A 20,850-nucleotide genomic window follows, 5' to 3' on the forward strand; every position below is an offset into this window, starting at 1 on the left:
TTGTGAAAATTATTTTTGCCCACAATCGACCAAAATCAGCGCGCACGAGGGAATCTGTGTGTCACGACGCGGTGTGATTCTTTGAAGGACAGACCCGGATTTACAAAACGCGCTGCCAAATGCAGAGATGTGTATTTTAGCCTTGTGGTGTCCATAGCTTATATATTTTAAATTGATTTGTTTCTGTAAGCTACAGAATAATTTTCTGCAATGCATTAAAAAAAAAAAAAAAATTTAGCCCTGCCATTTGCTTGCTTTGATGTAGCCTATTATTACAGTGAAAGCTTGAGTAAAGTTAATAATAATAATAATAGTTATTTTATTTGTTGTTTTTGGGGATTTTTCCATGACCGGTGGTCATTGAATCAAACTTAATTTAATATTTCAGGCAATCAAGACTCGGTTTGCTGACGCACTTGAGAGCAGAGACGCACTTCTGGCTTCTGTAAGTTTGCCGAAGTTCAAACTGCGCTGGATAGAAGAGGAGGCTAGGAGAGAGCGCACTAAAGAGTTGCTGATCTCCGAGTGTCGCGCATTGCTCCCTGAGTCCGACGCTGCCGTGGATACCTTACCGACCACTTCAACATTGGTATCCATGGCCTCAACCAAGCATTGTGAAAATGATTTTTTTTTATTTGCAACATAGAGCACGTCTACTCCGCAGAAAAAGAAGTGATGGACTATTTGAGGGCAGGACATGAGATTGAGACCCTCAATCAGTACCCAAGGGTAAAAAACATTTTTTTGAAAGCAGATTAAATGTGCTGGTAATTGTTGGCCTCTTTTTCCCCGCCAGCATGTTTGGTTGGTTCTGCTTGAGCCATGTTGGAGATTTTACTGTGTTATTGCTTTATTAAATAACAGAAGTTGTTTAAAAAGTGTGGCTTGTTGTCATCATATTGAGCCAGTTGTACTCTTCATTAACCTGTAACTTTCATGGATTCACAAGCTGCAAAAATTATACAATTACAAATTTTTTGTGCGGTGTAATGGAAAAGTAATGTAACGAGTAGTGTAACTAACTATAGTACTTTTTAAAGGAGTAACTAGTAATGAGTAATATATTACATTTTTTGAGTAACGAGCCCAACACTGAGCATTAGACACTGGGGACATGTACAAATGCTATATTTTCAGTGTTTTAGGTAGTTTTTAATAATTTTTAAAATGATATATTTAAAATTTGCTGTTAGATTAATGTGCAGGACACTTTGCTTAATAATAAAATGTATTTATAGTTAATTTTTATGCATGTTTGTACCTATAATGTCCCGGGGACAGAAATGGTGCCCATTTGGTGGAATGGCCCTTGTATGTATCTCTTCAGACGTTTGTTCTATTCACAGGATAATCCGCCACTATTCCAGTTTGAAAGGAGTGTATGGGTTTCATTCAAAGGACATTGAAGTGTGCAATACTTAAATTTAAATTGTATTTATTTACAGTGGTATATTATGTCACACTTCTCGAGGCCGTGACGTAGTGCAAATCCATGAATGAATGTTCTGGAGTGAACTGAATTTCCCTTCATGCATGGAGCTCTCTTCTAACGAGCTTCAGGTGTGTTAAACAAGAGAGACATGCGAAATATGTAGAGCAGGTGGTCGCAAGGCCTGGAATTGAGAACTGCTGCACCTCTGGGCTGTACTGAACTTCACTTGCTCTTGGGAACACAACTTTAATGGCATATTCCCGTGCTGTGATCAATGACCAAATCTTGGTTTCTTTGATTCCACGCCTTAGCTGCTTGACTTGACATTTAGTCCTATTCAAAACCCAAGGAAATCAAGTACAAAATAAAATAATATTTTAAGAAAGTGTTTTCTATTTTTACACATCTCTGGGAATTAATGAATCTGAGAACTCTATTTTGTGACTAGATTCACATGCTTCAGTAAGAAATAAGAAATAAAGCAGGTATTAATAAAAGATTAACACACTAACAGCATGTTGCAGCATCCTATTAAATATGTGTTTTACCAATAATGCAACCCTAAATTCCTCTATTTTTGTGCCCCTGTGAACGGGACTTTTATTTTGGTTTGGCGATGTGACGTCATAAGGCTGCGCCGCGCTCCGGCAATTTGTTGTGATTCGACTGAAGACAGGTTTGTGTTTTTAAGCGTTTAAATGAATGCAATCTATTTAAGCATGATTTAAAATTGTTTCATCGTTGTTGAATGTGACATTGTAATACCTTATCTAACGTTAAGGAAGGTCATTTTGTGTGAGTAAAGCGCATCCGCACATTATAATGTTTATCATAAACACGAATTCAGTCACTGGCTGGTCGTGAAAAACATAAACATGTGGAATGACAATTTTTGAAATGTGATATAAATCAATAATTAAGCATGTAAACTATACATGCCTAAATATGAAGTGTCTAAGCTATTTTATTAATTTACAGCGCTAGTTTTGAGTGTTTGTGGTTAAGCAGGTGATTTAAAGCCATTGACTCTGACTCCCTTACAGAGCTGATTGAAACACATCCAGAGACTTATTTCTTTTTTAATTTATTTTTCTGATAATTATTCTCATGTTAAACACAGAAATCCATGTGACACTATTACAAAGATGGAGTTCATTAAAGAGGAGACCGAAGACATAAAGATTGAAGAAGCATTTGAAGTGAAACTTGAAGATACTGATGAAGATATAGGTTGGTTTTCATTCGCAAAGCTGAACTCCCTCATTTGATCCTCATGAAAGTGTCCAGCTCTACAGAAATGAATGGTATTGTTGAAGAATGTCATATGAGTGTCACAATTAAAGTGGTTTTCTTTGACATGGAGATGTGAACAGACATGATCCTGAATACATGTTGGGCATTTGTTATTACAACATGTCATGCATTAAATTACGAAAAATAAGAGTGAAGTAGCCCAAACAAATCAATTATGGAGTGTAACATTACATCTAAAATGTCCTGTTTTGTCTAAAACAATAATAATAAAAAAAAAAACATAAGAAAAAGTTTTGAGGCAAACCAAAAAATATGACTGATCAGCATTTGCTGTCTGTAAGTGATTGTCATCTTTGCATGTGGCATCAGTTCTGTATGTGAAATTATTTTGAAAACATTTACTGTTACAGCTGCCAAGAATTAAATAAGTACTTTATACATTTCAAGCTAAAACGCATGTATTCACTGATCAGTGTAGACTTGTCATTGAAAAAGCATAACAACTGAACATTACAAAACATCAGTCAATACAGCATTTCTTTTTAAAAATTAAAACAATAGCAATTAAAAATTTGAACTAAAATACTGCAACCATGAATGAATACATAAAAAAGCCTATTTTTCAATTAAAGAGAACTCAGAGAATTAGTGTGGGCTGCTTTTGGTGCTTGAGACTTTATTTGTCATTTTGTTTCGATCAGCAGCGGCTCCTGACCGTAAATGTATGTGGGGCAGATTCTGGGCCATGTGGTTTATAGTAAACTAGGGATGCACCGATACCACTTGTTCCAGTACTCGCCCGATACGATACTTTTATTTTTGGTACTTGCCAATACCGATATTTTCATTGCATTTGTAAATTTTTTTTAAATATTGGGTACAGAAACCAAAAGAGTATGTATAATGTTAGTTAACTTGATTTATCAAATAGATACAGTCAAACCAAAATTTATTCAGACTTCAACATTTCTCACATTATCACAGTTTATTCGCTATAGTTTAGAAAATGGTAATAAAATATGACAAGAACTCAGAGTTAAACTGTGTCAGAATAAATTCAGCTTGATAATATCAGATAACTTTGATCGAAAGGTATATAATGGATTACAGTCAACCAAAAATTATTCAGACAGCTGTTAGTATGACAACAACTATAGTATCAATACTTTGTCGGACCACCCTTAGCCTTAATGACAGCCTGTAGTCTCCTGGGCATGCTGTCAACCAGGCTCATGCAAACCTGAACATTTTTCCCCAGACTCGGTCTGAATGATTTTTACTCCCAAATATTTATACATTTTACAGGTAGTCCACTGTATGAAGAATTTTTGGTTATAATGTGTCACAGTTTACTTTATTTTGCTATCCTCACTTACTTAAATGAACTATAGTGTCCTGGACCCACCAGTAAAAAAATATAAAAAATTATATCTGTTGTCTGAATGATATTTGGTTTGACTGTATATCATTTGGTTATTTTCACACTTAATTATGCCCATTAAAATGTATTTTAAACTTTAAAAAGTTTTTGTTACTTTCACGGTTAATTTTTTTTGCTCTATGATATAGCATTAGAGCTGCTCCATTGCAGCGGCTCAGTACTGAAATCACGCGTTTTGCTGTAATAATGCAGGGAACCACTCGTTATAAATCTCCTAACTGTGATATTTTCAGATTTAAGTCGCTTTTTTTTTCATCTGAAACATGCTGCGATTTATATTCCAAAGCCACTCATGTAATGCAGAAACACTCATGAAGCAAGCAAAACATGCGCAACGCTCGCACGTATTTGTGCTGGTGCAGAATGAGAGCGACAAGTACAGAACAGCCTAGCAGCATTTCACACAGGCTGCTAGTTTCACTTTCGCCAGAAAGTCGTTTATGTTTAAGGTTGAAAATAAATGATGGTTTATAGTGAATGCCCCATAAATTGAGCAGCCAGTGAGATTGCCGATTGTGCATTAGTTCCGCCCACTACCGGAGAACCTGGCAGTTCTTAAAAGCTGAAGAATTCCAAAGGAACTTTGTTATTTTGACAGGAAAATGCAACAAAGAATATCGTTTGCATGTAGCGTGTCAATTCTGCATGTTATGAAAGACTCTCTCGCTGTCTCTTTGCGTGTGAGTGAGACAAAGCGACGGCGAGGTGTGTGCCGTTACACTAGAGCTTATGGTACGTGAAATACTGGTGCGCTGTGCATCCATTTAGATGAACTGAAAAATAGCACAGATCACAGAGAATGAAACTCTGAAGCGCTCTGTTAGTGTGTTTGGCAAGTGAAAATATATCTGTGATAAACTTATACTTCGCCTCAAACTCACTTGGCGAGTAGAATCTGAGAATTTATTAACCAAGTGAAGATGTAGTCGCATATGCGAGTGATTTATTTGAATTGTAGAGGGTTGTTTCACCGTCCCACTTTGTAATACAGCTGTGCCCTCAGCACAGTGAAGAGGGACCACGTCTAAACGTTGTTTAAGCGACATATTGCGGTACATTAAAAATTCATATAACAAAAATAAACACCGGTATTCGGTATGAACCGGTATACCGCCCAGCACTACGATTAATTTCAACACCCCTAATGCACACACACTTTTGGCAGAGATCTAATGTCATTACGTTATACAACCTGTTGGCGGCATGCTAATGTTGATTGACAGGCTCGGAGTATACACAATTATTTTATGGTATTCTATTTGTCTTAATATTGTCTCCGAATGGTTATTTAAAATGTAACAAGTTGTAGTGGAATTTGAAAATGAATATCATGTCTCATCTCAAAACAAACATAAAACAAACACAACAAAACTATATAAAGGCTTTTCACGTGAGCACATTTAAACTAAATGATTAACACATTGAATCATTTAAAACACTACTCCACATAGGACAAACAGATTTGCCAGCTAGTAACTGACCTGATGCAGACACATACAGCTAAAGCTGACTGATATTATCTTGGTCTGGAGCGAGATTAGGTAATGTAATAAGTGGGGCAGTCTCAAAACTGCCCAAATGGCTCTCAATTAGAGTGTGGTGCAGTTCCACGTTTCACCACAGATTTACAGTGTAAAATTAGTGAGGTGCTGTTGAGTTCAGGAGGACACCAGCACGACTGCCCCACTTAGTATCATTTTACGTGCCTGCCGAAGCTTTTCGATGACTTTAAATGTATCCTGTGCATTTTTTGACTTAACGTTAAGAAAATCCAAAAAATATTTGTTGCAGAATGCTGAACACATTTACAGTTCATTTATTCAGTTTATAAAATGTATATATTTTATTCTATTTAACAACATTAACTTAAAATAGTGAAAGACAACTTGTCTTTTTGATCACATCTTCCCTCAGATAGCATGTTTTCTTGTGTGGCTGGATGTTGGACTCATGAAGAATAATCACTTTATTTGCATTCATCAAAACTGATTTGCCAAAATCAAAACAAAGACTGTGAAAAGGAATTGCCATTAGCACAAGTGCCACATGCTGTGAAGCAAGAGTGACTGAACGATTTGTCTAGAAAGAATGATCAATTCTCACTTCACAGTTTGTTATTTGTATGTTGTCATACTGCATATACAAACTGAATACCGGATGGCTTTCATATGCTGATCTGACAATTTTATATCATGATCAATCTTGAAGACATCCACAATCTACTTTAAGCGATTCATAGAGATTGTGAACTTTTATGTCTGCATAATATTGTTAAAACCACAGCAGTGACCGCCTACTAGATGACTGTGACTGGCCAAATTAAATCATACATCTCTATAAGGGCTTTCGTACCGGAGGAACCTTTTCATAGTTCCTAGAACTATAGGCGGAAGTTCCTACTTTTTGGCGTTCACACCACAGGAACTAGGAAAGGTTTTAGTTCTAGGAACTCCATTTGGAGAAGCTAATTTTGCTCAGAGTAGGGTCTAAATCAGTTCTATAGGAACTACAAATGACAAAAGTTTAAGCTGATTGGCCAAATGCATATGAAACACCAGCTACCTGACATTTTTAAAAAGACTATGGAAAACAGCGATAACCGCATTTACCTGTTTGCAGTGTTGTTCTTTTCACAGCCTTGATGATTTGTAACACTGTAAGTTGTCATGGAAAATTTAATCTCTTAGCACAACTTTTTGCTCTTTCAGTCGCCATTCAATCTCCGTTATCACGAAACCACGACACACAACAAAAACAGCTCCGATCATGGCATCCTCCATTCACCGGTTGTCAACGTTTGTAAACTCCTTCATAGTTCCTGCTGCCGGTGCGAATGCAACCAGGAAAACGGCCCGAGGGAGAAATTGGTTCTCTAGGAACCACCCGGCTGGCTAGTTCCTAGAACTATGTGGTGCAAAAGCCCCTTATTATGTGTCTTTCACGTATGGTGACACATTTGAAAAACAGTTTAACATGAGCTAGCAGTAGGGCTGTGTGATAAACAAAATTTTTGAATTTAGTCCAAAGAAAGGATTTAATGCAAGAAAATTACCAACCATCTCATATTTTATATTTTTAATACACACCGTTAACTTGGAAATTTATGTTTCTTCAAGCTGTGAGGTAATCCAAAACGGTGTCATTGGTGTAACAGTGAAATCTAATGATAATGTCTCTCAGGGAAAGCATAGACAAGGAGAAAAGCAGAGGGCCTAATATTGAGCCTTGCGGCACTCCATACTTGTGTTTGATGACTCTCTTCATTTACACAAACAAATTGGTCATAATCATATTAGGACATAAACATATTAATTTCCTATTTAATTCTTAAGCTATCCATGAGAATGTTGTGATCTATACTGTCGAAGATCTAATAGCGCTAGAAGAAATATAACTTTAGTAAGCACAGTTGCTGTTTTACAATGCACTGCAAAAATGGCTTATCTTACTTAGTATTTTTGTCTTGTTTCTAGTCAAAATATCTAAAAATTCTTAAATCAAGATGCTTTTACTAGATAAGCAAAATGACTTTAATTTAATATTCAGTCTCATTTCCAGGTGGAAAACACTAAATTAAGTGTATTTAGCTTAAAATAAGTAAAATTATCTGCCAGTGGGGTAAGTAAATGAATATAATTTTACAAGACAAAAATACCAAGTAAGATGAGCCATTTTAGATCCTGACTGATATCAGCACATTTGCAAAACTGAACATTGTTTAAAGAACAATTTTTTATTCTAATATTTAAGACCAGGGATGCCCCAAACCCACAGTTTTTAGCTCCAACTCCAACTGAATCAAGGTCTTCAAAATTATTTGAAAACAGCAGGTAGGTGTGTTGGAGCGGGTTGGATCTAAACTCTGCAGGGCTGTTACCCTCCACAAGCTGAGTTTGACACTCCTTAATAAATGGTTGGGTTATTTGGGCCATTGTTACACTGTTCTGTTGCTTTTAAACAGGGTTTAACTTGTATTTGTCTCTTTTCATCCTAGACCTGATGGCGCTTATAGAGGAGAGTAGAGATCGGTATAAGAAACGTGACTGCGTTACTGGAGAAAAGTTAAGTTGTTCACAGACTGAAGAGACTTCCTCACAAGAAAAAGCTCAGAAGACTCGAATTAGAAATCGTGTCAGCTGCTCAGAGTGTGGAAAGTGTTTCAGTCATCAAGGAAACCTTAAAGTCCACATGAGGGTTCACACTGAAGAGAAGCCTTTCACCTGCCAACAGTGTGGAATCAGTTTCACTCAGCAAGGATGCTTTGATAGACACATGAGAGTTCACACCGAAGAGAAGCCTTACAGCTGTGAACTGTGTGGGAAGAGCTTCACAGCACAACTAAGCCTTGACTATCACATGAACAGTCACACAGATAGGCCGTTTTCATGTGATCAGTGTGGAAAGCGCTTCAGACATAAAGCAACCATTAATAATCACTTGAAGATTCATTCAAGATTGGAGAGTTTTACATGTCGTCAGTGTGGAATGAGTTTCACAGACACAAATCACCTCAGGGATCATGTAATAACTCACACCGGAGAGGAGCCTTACATGTGCGATCACTGTGGAAAGAGTTTCACAAACAAAAGATCCCTCAAGGTTCACCTGGTAATTCACACTGGAGAGAAACCTTTCAACTGCCTTGAGTGTGGAAAGAGTTTCAAATTTAAAGAGAACTTTCTGACTCACATGAGCGTTCACAGTGAAGAAAAGTCTTTCACCTGCCCAATGTGTGGAAAGAGTTGCAAACTTAAAGGAACACTTAAGCTTCACATGAAGCTTCACACTGGAGAGAGATCTTAAATGTGTATCCAGTGTGAAATTTTTGCAAACATTTGCAAACTCATTCTGTAACATTGCCATGTTCCTCAGTGTGATGATGTTTCCAAACGCCCAATTTTTCATTGACTGAAAAAGTGACATTTCTTCCTCTTTGTGGGTTTCCTTTGTTGTTTTGTTTTGAAATTAAAGTATTAAGAGCTGCATCCATGTCTCCGCTTCCTTATCTGCCTGACCATGACTCTTCTTTATTTGCACATTTGGACTGTCAGCATCTATTTCATGCACAAAACTATATATATAGCACTAACCTGTATGTGTGTGTGTGTGTGTGTGTGTATATATATATATATATATATATATATATACAGTGGGGCAAAAAAGTATTTAGTCATCCACCAATTGTGCAAGTTCTCCCACGCAAGGTCTCACCCCGCGGGGTCAAAATGATCACAAGAACTGTGAGCAAAAATCCCAGAACCACACGGGGGGACCTAGTGAATGACCTGCAGAGAGCTGGGACCAAAGTAACAAAGGCTACCATCAGTAACACACTGCACCGCCAGGGACTCAAATCCTGCAGTGCCAGACGTGTCCCCCTGCTTAAGCCAGTACATGTCTGGCCCCTCTGAAGTTTGCTAGAGAGCATTTGGATGATTCTGAAGAAGATTGGGAGAATGTCATATGGTCAGATGAATCCAAAATAGAACTTTTTGGTAAAAACTCAAAGAATGCTGAGTTGCATCCAAAGAACACCATACTGTGAATAGAGCCCTGCACGGGCCTAAAATTTAGGCCCTAGCCCGGCCCTGGCCCGAGACGCTCAGGCCCTAGCCCGGCCCGAGTCCGACCCGAGCCCGTCTTTTTTCCCCCTTCTCCCAAAACAGCTTATCTACTACTGTTTCAGCTATTAAAATAGTTCAGTTTTGTATGAAATGGCAAAGTGATTGTAATTAGTTTCGTTATTTTATTAAGTTAATTTAGAAAAACGTTTGGAGCATTTTTTTTTATTCGTTAAATGTAAGTTTTTGTTTTTTAAAGTTAAGACCAAGCGGCCAGCAGCAGACAGCGAGTTGATCATAGCCTATGTTTGATCAATTTAGCTTTCTCAAATCATCAAGACTTCTCTAAAATTAAATCTATAATTATAAAACAGCTCCACAATGTTAGTTTAAACGCTTGAGCTAGATAAATGTGCTGATGCATATCCAGTAGTTTGTGCGGAAAGTGGAAGCTGAAGCGCGCTTTACAGGACGCGCAAGAATGATCACTTGCATTGGAAACATTTCAAAATACGCTGTCATTTTTGCTCATAAAGGTAAGAGTAAAAGGCTACGTTGTTCGGAACTGTAAAGGGTCTACTTTTATTTGTGTGCACTCACAATATCAACAAAACGTGCTTTCATAAAAAAATAATTTAAAAAAAGCAGTTTCGGTTTTGAGCAAGCGGAGCGTTTCTGAAAAACCGAAACACAGCATATAGCCTACTTGCCTCACTGACTTGATAAATATAGTATCTATACAAAGCTTTGAATTACTACTTTAAAACGAAATAATTCGAATCGAAAACAAAAACTCTTTCATTATAAAATCCCTAAAGATGCATTTCTCTAAAGGCGCATCCAGTGAGGAGATGGCGAGTCAGGATCATCATCAAATGTATGGCTGATCAAAATGCAGCTTTTCCCAAGCATTGGGAACTTTTGTAACTCCACGCTCCAACTTCTTCCTGATGCTCTGCATGGTCACATGTATGCTAATGTGTGCGTATGCGTTGCATAGCTATTGCTTAGGCGATGTATAATATTTATAATATAATCAGTATTTAATTAGCCATGTGTGCTCTGCGCGGGACCCGACGGGCTTGCAGACCTCTAACTGTGAAGCATGGGGGTGGAAACATCATGCTTTGGGGCTGTTTTTCTGTATATATATATATATACACACACACACACATATAGGTTAGTGCTGTCAATCGATTTAAAAAAATGCGCGATTAATGTACAAACAACGTTTTTAATATTTGTTTAATGGCATCTTTTTTATGACTGGAGGCCAGTATCACTGATCCAGTAGATACAGTATCACTGATACCAAGTAATACTGATTTCCCCCTAATATTTAACCATTGACTATAGCCATTAAACATTACATTATAATTAAGAGCTATCAATTTTAACATTTATTAGACTTTAAAAATAACTTCTAATTTAAGTGAACTTAAAACAATCTTCACATAAACCCATTATAATAAATGTTATATTTAGCTAGGCTACCTGTGCCACTCAACAGAAATTTAATAAAGTTGTCAAAAACTAAATTCTACACTCAATACAGATAAATACTTGCAGTGGTTCTCAACCTTTTTTTCCACCAGGCCGCACTACGGTCCAAGTGCAAGTCTCACGGGCCATTTACATATTACGTCATCAATACAAACAAACCAGATTTATAATATTATTTATAGCCTAAATATTATGGTATCTAAACGATTACATTTATTGAAATAAATAATTCTACTCACCATTGATAAAACACCTGATGCTGTCGGGAGCTGACCAATTTTGTGAAATTCTGCTCGAAAGGAGTAACAGCACAATGAAGTTGCGATTGTAAGTTGCAGTCTATAAGACTCGCACGGAAGCGTGACTTGACACGCGACATTGCAGAAATGTAGCCTTGATCCAAATATGGAAAGCACTTTCGAATTTAATAATCTGAGGTTCTCTCGAGAGATGTTTTGCCACATTTCTGTAATTAAGGATGATTGCTGCGTAGTAGAGTATGGGTGTTTCTTTCTGCAATCCATGATCGCGTGCAATCGCTTTCTTATGTGCGCTGTTTTACCAGTTTCACTTTTGCTTTCGAAATCGATCACGTTCGGCACGGCCCGCGAATGCCCCACCTTGGTGCCGGCCCTGATTCAGCATGGTGGGCCGCATTTGGATTCGTGAGAACCACTGACTTACAGCTATATAAAAGTTATTGATTTGCTCTTTTTTTCTTTTATTCTTGATGAACCAACATCACAGCAGCTGGTTATTAGGTTGTTTTTGCCTGCTATTTCTTTAACCCTTTCAGTGGTGAGTTTAAAATATTCTAGCGGTCCCCCCAGAGTGAGTTTAAGGCGACCATTATTTTTGAACGTTTGCCCTTACTGTTTCCATGGCGATGCGTCATGATTGTCACGTGACACACCGTGGCCACAATAACACTGTATGACAGATGGCAGAGTTATCTCGCGCCCCCCCCCGGCTGAGAACCACTGACCTAAAGCGCGATCTACCAGCATTGCCTTCGCGATCGACCTATTGGGCACCCCTGAACTGGACTGTTGCTCAGTGGTCCAAAGTCCTCTTTTCAGATGAAAGTAAATTTTGCATTTCATTTGGAAATCAAGGTCTGGAGTCTGGAGGAAAACTGGATATGCACAGAATCCAAGCTACTTGAAGTCCAGTGTGAAGTTTCTGAAGTCAGTGATGATTTGTGGTGCCGTGATGTCTGCTGGCCAGCCAACATGCTTGACCTGAACCCATATGGAATTTATGCCTGAAGAGTTTGGAGAACACCTGATAAGAGATCAGAGACCATTTTCTTCATACAGAATCTCTCCAGATCCTTCAGATTCACAGCTCCATGTTAGTACTACTTCTCTTCAGGTCATCCCACTCATTTTCTGTAGGGTTCAGGTCAGAGTACTGGGACGGCCATGGTAAAAGATTCATTTTGAGGTCAAGCCATTTTTGTGTTTATTTTGATGTTTGTTTTGGATTGTTGTCCTGGTGGAAGATCCAAACACAGCCCATTATAAGATTTCTAACAGAGGCAGTCAGGTTTAGATTTTTTATCTGTTGGTATTTGATAGAATCCATGATCCCATGCATCTAAACAAGATGTTCAGGACCTCTGGCAGAAAAGCAGGCCCACAACATTAAAGATCCAGCAGTATATTTAACCGTGGACATGGGGTACTTTTTATCCCTGTTTGTACTAAACTCATCTGGGTGGGTTTTCCAAAAAGCTCTTTTTCCTCTGACCATAGAAGCTAGTGCCATTTGAAGTTCCAGTCGTGTCTGACAACTGAATTTGCTGGAGTTTGTTTTTGGATGAGCTAGGAGAATTTTCCTTGAAACCCTCCCGAACAACATGTGGTGATGTAGGGGATGTTTGACATATATATTTTTTTAGGTTTCTGACCCCAAGACTCAACTAATCTCTACAATTCTCTAGCTGTGATCCTTGGAGAGTTTTTGGCCACTCAAACTGTCCTCCTCACCGTGCATTAGGAAGATATAGACACACGTCCTCTTCAAGGCAGATTTTGTTGGTATGAGCCACCACAGTCATTTAAACATAAAAAAATTTATTTTTGGGTTATGGAAACAACAATTACCATGATGAATATACAAAACTAACATGAACGGTTAATGAAACGTGGAAACTGCTCCTTAATAGAATGAATATCATACCTTCATGCAAATCCTTCCCAGCTAACACACGCAGTACCAGTTATGTGATTTATCGGGACTGTACTTTGATTTCAGTTGGGTTGTGTGAAGTGATATACAGCGCGGCACCATGTTCGCGCGTGCTACGAACACTGTATCTGGGAGGACAGGATAGTCCGCTTTTCTGAGGTGAGATACTTTTTATTTCATAACAAGTTACGAAAATAACAATAGAATAATGACACTGACATGAAGCCTGTCAACAGCTTTCATGCACATCATTTATCATAAGTCTTGAATCAGAAAAAACATTTAGAATTACATTTTTTGTTGTTGACGTCGTTTCTTTTGGCTGTACACTCTGCAACCTGCTCAGAACGGTCAGGTTGCGACCCACCAGTTGAGAAACACTGAACGAGATGAGCCCCAGAGACAGATCCCTTCCGAAGATCTCATCACCTAGACGGCCATCGGGACAAGACCACGGGAACCAGACAAGTCCTCTGCACAATCTGACTTTGCTGCAGCATGGAATTAAACCTGGGTTCATTTGGCCAGAGAATAACGACACTATTTCGGCACAATATTTTCCTGTTGAATACTGTAAAGCTGCTTTGACGCAATCTGCATTGTAAAAAGTGCCATATAAATAATAGTGACTTGACTCAAATCTTCATAAGAGGCTTTGTGTAATTCCTAGTTACCTTAGGATGCTCATCCCGTGGCAGAAAAAGAAAAGCAGATAAAGAAAAGTTAACGCATGCTGCTGTTCAAACTATTTCAAGCAAAGAATGATGATGTGCAGTTGATCAGTTATAACTGGAGTACAAGGTTATGAGATATATTATGTGAATGCTTTGCTAAAGAGAGCCTTGAACATTGTCAGGAAGGCTGTTCCAGAGTTTGGCAGCCAATATGCTCAACAAAAATGTTGAGTGGACTTTTGCTATCCAAGGTAATACCAACAGTGTTTTTCAAACTTAGGGAGCATGATGGATTGTAGAATGATGGAAGACTGGTTAAAAACACAGGAGCTAAATCATTTTAGCTTATTCGTAAGTAGCAATATTTTATAACTGATACAGAACTTAATAGTTAGCCAATTTAGAGACTGTAAAATGATCTGGGGTAATATGATCATAATTTCTTGACCTGGTAAGAACTGTAGCAGCTGCATTTTGGACTACCTGTAGCTTGTTTATGAAGGAAAGTGAAGTGTGGCCAAGTTTTTGTAACATGTGAAATATGTTACATGTAATGGCATTACGTAATTTAAATACAAAATAAATTGAACTGTAATCTATTACAGTTACTGAGAAAAAAGTGTGTAATTAAATTTTAAAGCACAGCCACCACAAAATCTCACTTTAGCATCTTTTTTTACTTGATCATTCTGAGGTTGAATACAGATTTAAAATCATGAGATATAGATTTAATGAACTATATAAAGCTATTTAATAGCTTTAGATTAGATTAATAGCTATGATACTGATTTGAAATCAAATCTTTGCATAGCTATGACAAGAAACACAGGCATCTAACAACGCCTTGGAAAAATAAATAAATAAAGCATATGCATAAACCCAAATAGGAAATTGAATCGAATCAGTTATCAAATAAGCCTGAACTCAGGGCTCCAGACTAACATTTGAGAGTGGTGACACTGGCTGGGCCTTAATTTGGTGGCACCAGCCATGGGGTGGGGTAAAAAAAAAAAAAAGAAACACTGAAACTGTCCAAACATGTTTAACTGATTACAGTACAGTCCTTGAATGTTACCGTTAAATACATCTAATGTAAGCCTTTTCATTTGTATTTTTGTTTCTTTTTTTGTGACATTTGTTGACACTGCTTTGTATGTAATGCTAAAACACTGCTGGTCACATTCAGAAGTTGTAGTAATGCTTTCATTTCCAAGAAAGAATATGAAACAGATAGGCCTACATTTAACAAGGTATCACATCGCACAGCCCTAATTATGCATGTCTTTATATTTCCAGTCAGTGCAGGTTGGTGGCATATCGTGTGGTTTTAGAATGGATGCTTAAGGGAGAAAAGCTTGGCAGAGGAAACAGAAAGGTTTTACCTTCCTGTGTGGTTACAGCCATACGTGAGCGATACCAATCTCCATCTGGATGCTATGTTGGCTTCAAGGAAGCAGAAGATACATATGCACTTTTATTTGTAATAAGTGCATATGTGTGTGTGTGTTATGTGCAAGTACTGGAAACTTATTTTTGCTTGATACAGTAAATTCATTGCAGTTCACTTCTTTTTATAACTGTTGTTTTTTGTTTGTGAATTAAAATAAATACATCAAATCTACATGGAATCTGCATATTTTCTTATTTAAAACATGTTCTATTATGACCACTTTTCTACAAACATGTAGTAATAAAGTATTTATATGAATTACACAAACAAATATCTGACAATTATACAGTACCTTTTAGTTTTTCTGTTTAATAAATTGCAATATTCCTCATATAGTTTTACACAAATTAGAAAAAAAAATATTTGAAGAACTTTGTTGTGTATATGACTGTGTAACAGCATCAATCACAAAAGAAAAAAACATTAAAGGGATAAAAGTAAGCATACACTCCTTTAGTTGAAAGAATGTTAAAGTGATAGTTCACCCAAAAATGAAAATTCTGTCATTTTTCACTCTCTTATGTCGTTTCAAATCCGTAAGACCTTCATTGATTTTCGTAACGCAAATTTAGATTAGATTTTGATGAAATCCGAGAGCTTTCTGACCCTGCATAGACAGCAAGGGAATGGACACGTTCAAGGCCCAGAAAGGTAGTAAACATCATTAAACAGAGAACAACCCGGGACAGAAGAAATCTGAATATCTTGAATAAAGTTGTGATTTTTGTTTTCTTTGCACACAAGATGTATTCCTCATACTTCATAAAATTAAGGTTGAACCACTGATGTCACATGGACTATTTTAACTATGTCCTTCCTACATTTCTGTGCCTTGACCATGGTAATTACATTGCTGTCTATGCAGGGTCAGGAAGCTCTCGGATTTCATTAAAAATAAATTAATTTGTGTTCAGAACGACATCAGGGCGAGTAACTCATGACAGAATTTCCATTTTTGGGTGAACTGTCCCTTTAAATAGACATTTCAAAACAGTCAAGTAATGGGAGATCTGAGAAAGTTAGGTAAGAGAAACTACTTGGAGAATCTTGACAAGTGAATTGAGATTGCCTCTTGCTTGGGTGGCTTCATCTGTTGTGAGATGTTTTGAGGGATGTTTTGCCTCAGGTCCTTCAGGAGACTCTTGTCCAAGACATGGGTTTGTAATGTACTGAAGGCTCAGGTAACCTTTTCAAGCCATTTCTTTTTTCTCTGTTGGTCTGGACTGAGCTCACTATGCAGACATCTTTGTTGCTTTCCATCCTCAGTCCATGTATGAACCCCACAAATGTGATGGAGGAGTGACTTCCACCTTATGATCAACACCTGGAAAAAATGATTTGATGTAACTTTGCTACGATTATAAACACTGGAATCACAGGTACTGGAACAGAATCACACAACTTACATCAGGGTCACCTCCACAAGTCGCACAGCAAAACCACAAGTGGTTGAAAATACTCTGTATCTTGATATGGATAGCAATTTCTTGAGCATTCCTATGAAAAGAACAGGATAACTTTTATCAGTATCAAACCTTCATGGTCAACAACACAAGACAGTTCATTTTGTGTACTAGAAGTTATGTTTATTTTTTAATTCTAAAAAAACATGGTATACAAAAGGTGCAAGTATTTGCAATATTGACTGAAGCAAGACAGTACATATGATGCCTTGTGGTTCAAAACATTACATACCCTTCACCACATGCCAGATGTCAAATTCGTGGTGAATGTCTGGAACGGTCATAATCTTCCGTATGGATGGGGATCTGTCAGTGGTCACCACATTTATTTTAATGCCTTCACCCTGAATTCTGTTTACTGCTCTCTTGAAACCAACTGGCTCCATTGAAACAGAGCTAGATGTTTCTGTAACCTATAAAACAAACCAACTGTTACGGGGCTGACGAGACTAGAGGCGTGCGGATCCATTTGCAGACTTTATTATTGGCAAGAGACGTGGTCGTACAGGCAGGGTAAAATAACAGCAAACAGGTATAACAAGGACGAGACAAAGAGTGATCGAAGACAAGCGTGGGTCGATGATAGGCGAACAGTATCCAAGGGGGCGAGACAGGAGAGGTAGTCAAAACGTCAGCGATAGTCCAGGCAGGGGCAAACACAATCCAAGGCAAGGCAAGGCAAGGCAAGGCTAGGCTAGGCTAGGCAAAACTAGGAAACCAACGGGACTTCGTGAGCAGCGATAATGCATACAATACTCGGCAACGAGGGAGAGAATGTCCAGGGTTGAAATAGTGTGTGTGATTAGTGATGCTGTGTGATCAGGTGTGCATGTGATTAGTGCAATGAATGATTGGTGACAGCTGTGTGCGTGTGATTGGTGAGATGGCTGATGGGAAATGCAGTCCATGTGATGTGTGGTGTGAAAGTCCATGTGGTGAGCGGGTGACCTCTAGTGGTGAGTGACCGGGAGTGCAGACCAGATTCATGACACCAACAGAAAATGAGACATGACAAATATATTACAAAGACTGCTGAATCACCGTTGTGAAGTTTTTGTCTTAGGAATTGCAGAAATAACAATTTATCACTCTACACACAGATAAGTTGTACTTCAGTATCAATAATATGTAGAAGAATGTATACAATACATACAGTGGTGTAAGTAATTACAGTGCTAATAAGGCCTAATAATTTATTATAACCATAACAATATGACACTAAGGTTGTGAACACTTACTTGTACCAACTCAAAGTGGACAATTTTGTCCGTCATATCATCCATCATACTGTATGTATTATACTTGGCTAAAAATCCAGGACTGCATGTAGAAAGAGGAGAAAACTAAACATTACAGTGACGGTAGACAAAGTTAACCAATTTTATACATAAACCCAGTATTTAAATAACTAACTACCTGTCTGATCTCCCGTCACCTGATAAGTATATTTCCTTCTGTAGTCTGCTTGCTACCTGCAGATCTTCTAGCAAGGCAGTCTGTTGTTCTTTATATGCAGAATCAATGGCTGGGATCAGGTACGATGACTGGATAGCATAGAAAGTTGTTTTCTTTGGAAGCTGAAGGTTTACCATGGCAGCCCAATCTGAGATGTCTGCATAGGTTGACCCAGTGATCACAGTACTTGCTGACACAAGGTTGTTGGATGGCATCCCTCGCAAATCAGCACAAGAGTCCCACTGCCCTCTATGTCTTTGTTCGCATTCCCAGTGAATGGTGATGAGGCTCCCAGAAGTTACTTGTTTTTTGTCTGTGATCAATGTACCACATTCTTGACATCTTCTAAATAGGTTAATTAATGCCAACTCATTTACAATCCAGTTCCTTTCTTTCCATGTCAGTTGCTCTTCCTCTTCATCTGTTGTAGTTGTACTCGAGGCAGATGTAGAAGTAGGGGGATCAAAACTAACATCCTTCTTTTCTGATGGTGGATCTAATGAAAGCTTGCTGACGTCTAGGTCACGTAGAGGTCGTCTCTAGGTGCTGATCCACCATCTGATCTGGATAGTGACTGCAGTGACCATCTGATCTGGACATCAGCAAGGAAGTGGCAGAAGGCTACAAAAGTTCAGATCAAGAAGACTGTGGAGGATGGAAATACAGCACCAAAGAGAAAACTTGCTTAACCAAAAGTTAAACTGCATTCAATAATGCTAAACAACAATAAATGGTAATAATTACATTTCAACAAATATTGTAGTTACCTTTTTGGCCCTTCCAGCAATGTCTGTGTTTGCTGATGCACTGGCCAAGTGGTCCATGTGCACATAGACTGCAGTAAACTGTCCTGGGTCCTGAAGAGAACCTCCTCTCTCTCCAGGTTTTAACAGCGTCTCCAAAGCTCGTGGTAGCCAGCGCGTTCCTTTTACTCCACTTGGGGAATTCACTTTTACGCCTAGGTCTTCCCCAAGAGCCCTCAGCTCCCTCATGGATTTGCTGCTGAAATGGTATGTTTTCAAAACCATATTGAGGAGGTTGTAATCTTTCCCAATCATTGGGTTTTCCTTTTGCACAGACAACAGAGCCAGTTCAAGCCTACACAGAAAAGTGTAATCAGAAAAGGCTGCCCAAGAAATGTATAGGACTGATAGTTAGCTTCACGTTTACGTACCTGATGCATACAATGGGACGTGCATAAATAATCTGGCACTCCTTCATAGACACTGTGTCATTTGTGTCTCCGTCAATCATAAATGATTGCAAAGTCTGTTTTATGCTCTCATTGTGGAGCTTTATAGATTCGTGTTTGAAGTTTGAACACCCTTTTGCAAATTTTGTGTTTCCTGCGCTAGCTCCACACTATGTACAATATACACAATACATTTCATTACTCTCTTTTTTGTACCTTAGCCACTCAAATTCTCGCAGCCAGTCTGTACGGAATTTAACCCATTTCTTTTTAGCTGCAGGAGTTTGCCCTTCACTCACCTGCTCCTTTTCTTGTTCTTTGTCTGGATCTGCCATCTCTCCTTCGGCTGAGATACTGTTTTTAGACGTTGAGGCGCTTTTGCTAAAATATGAGCTAATAGACTGCTTCATCATGAGCTCTAATAAATGACAGTCAGTGAGACAAGCGTTGATAACCTTGAGTGAGCGTGTGTACCTGAGAGGGTGGAGGGAAGCTAAAACGGAGAGTGATTGGATGAGCCTTTAACGTAATCACCTGCACATTAATTTAAAATATAATTATATTTCAATTTTGCAGTGCGACCTTAGCCCGAGACACTGCACGATTTTCGGCTGTCCTAGACGAAAGATTGGCATTATGAAACAATCGTGGCGATTTCTGCGATCATGGTTACTAATTGGTGCTCCTGCGTTGTACAGTGAGAGAGGTTCAAAGATGGCTGTTGTCACGGTCTTGTCACCAAAGATGGCCTACGATAATTTCCTGACAGTGCCCAACACTGGTCATAGAAAGGGTAAAATACGTAAGGAATAATTGACGACGGGCCGTTGGATTATTAGAAAAATAATGCACACCTCGGGTGTGCATTATTTTTCTAATAATTCAACGGCCCGGAGTCAATTATTCCGCTTATACTACGTTTGCCACACCTCAAGACATCGATCAGATGATATATTTCAAGGGATTCGTCCGGTTTTTCTACTTAAATCGCTATTGTGAGTAGGATTATTTCTTCCGCATTTCATCCAACGCCTCTTTTGCTAGTTCCAAAACGTCATTTTAAACCTTAACGGAGGCTTGAGCCGTTGATAACAGATTAATGCAGTTAATAATGAAGTTATTAGAAAGAGAGCGAGAGAGACAGCGACACACAGAGAAAGAGAGAGCGTGTGTGAATTAGGCTACCTCTGTGCGTCTCTAAACTGTAAGTCTGCTTTAAGATGCAGCGCTGT

The 20,850-nt window shown here is 38.4% G+C and overlaps 1 protein-coding gene across 1 annotated transcript; it reads left to right on the plus strand.

The window, feature by feature from the left end:
- Positions 1–2,004: 2,004 nt before the first annotated feature.
- LOC131538796 (gastrula zinc finger protein XlCGF7.1-like) lies at positions 2,005–9,106 on the plus strand. The gene is made up of 3 exons (XM_058772926.1): positions 2,005–2,108; positions 2,553–2,662; positions 8,122–9,106. Exons 2-3 carry the CDS (start codon positions 2,578–2,580, stop codon positions 8,928–8,930), a joined length of 894 nt encoding a protein of 297 aa, XP_058628909.1. The 5' UTR covers positions 2,005–2,108; positions 2,553–2,577; the 3' UTR covers positions 8,931–9,106.
- The last annotated feature ends 11,744 nt before the right edge of the window (positions 9,107–20,850 follow it).

Source organism: Onychostoma macrolepis, chromosome 04 (assembly GCF_012432095.1).
Source record: "Onychostoma macrolepis isolate SWU-2019 chromosome 04, ASM1243209v1, whole genome shotgun sequence".
Lineage (NCBI taxonomy): Eukaryota > Metazoa > Chordata > Actinopteri > Cypriniformes > Cyprinidae > Onychostoma > Onychostoma macrolepis.

Coding starts and splice junctions, on each gene's coding strand:
- LOC131538796 (XM_058772926.1), top strand. CDS start 2,578: ATGGAGTTCATTAAAGAGGAGACCGAAGACATAAAGATTGAAGAAGCA. Junction 2,663..8,121: donor AGATACTGATGAAGATATAG/GTTGGTTTTCAT, acceptor TTTTCATCCTAG/ACCTGATGGCGCTTATAGAG.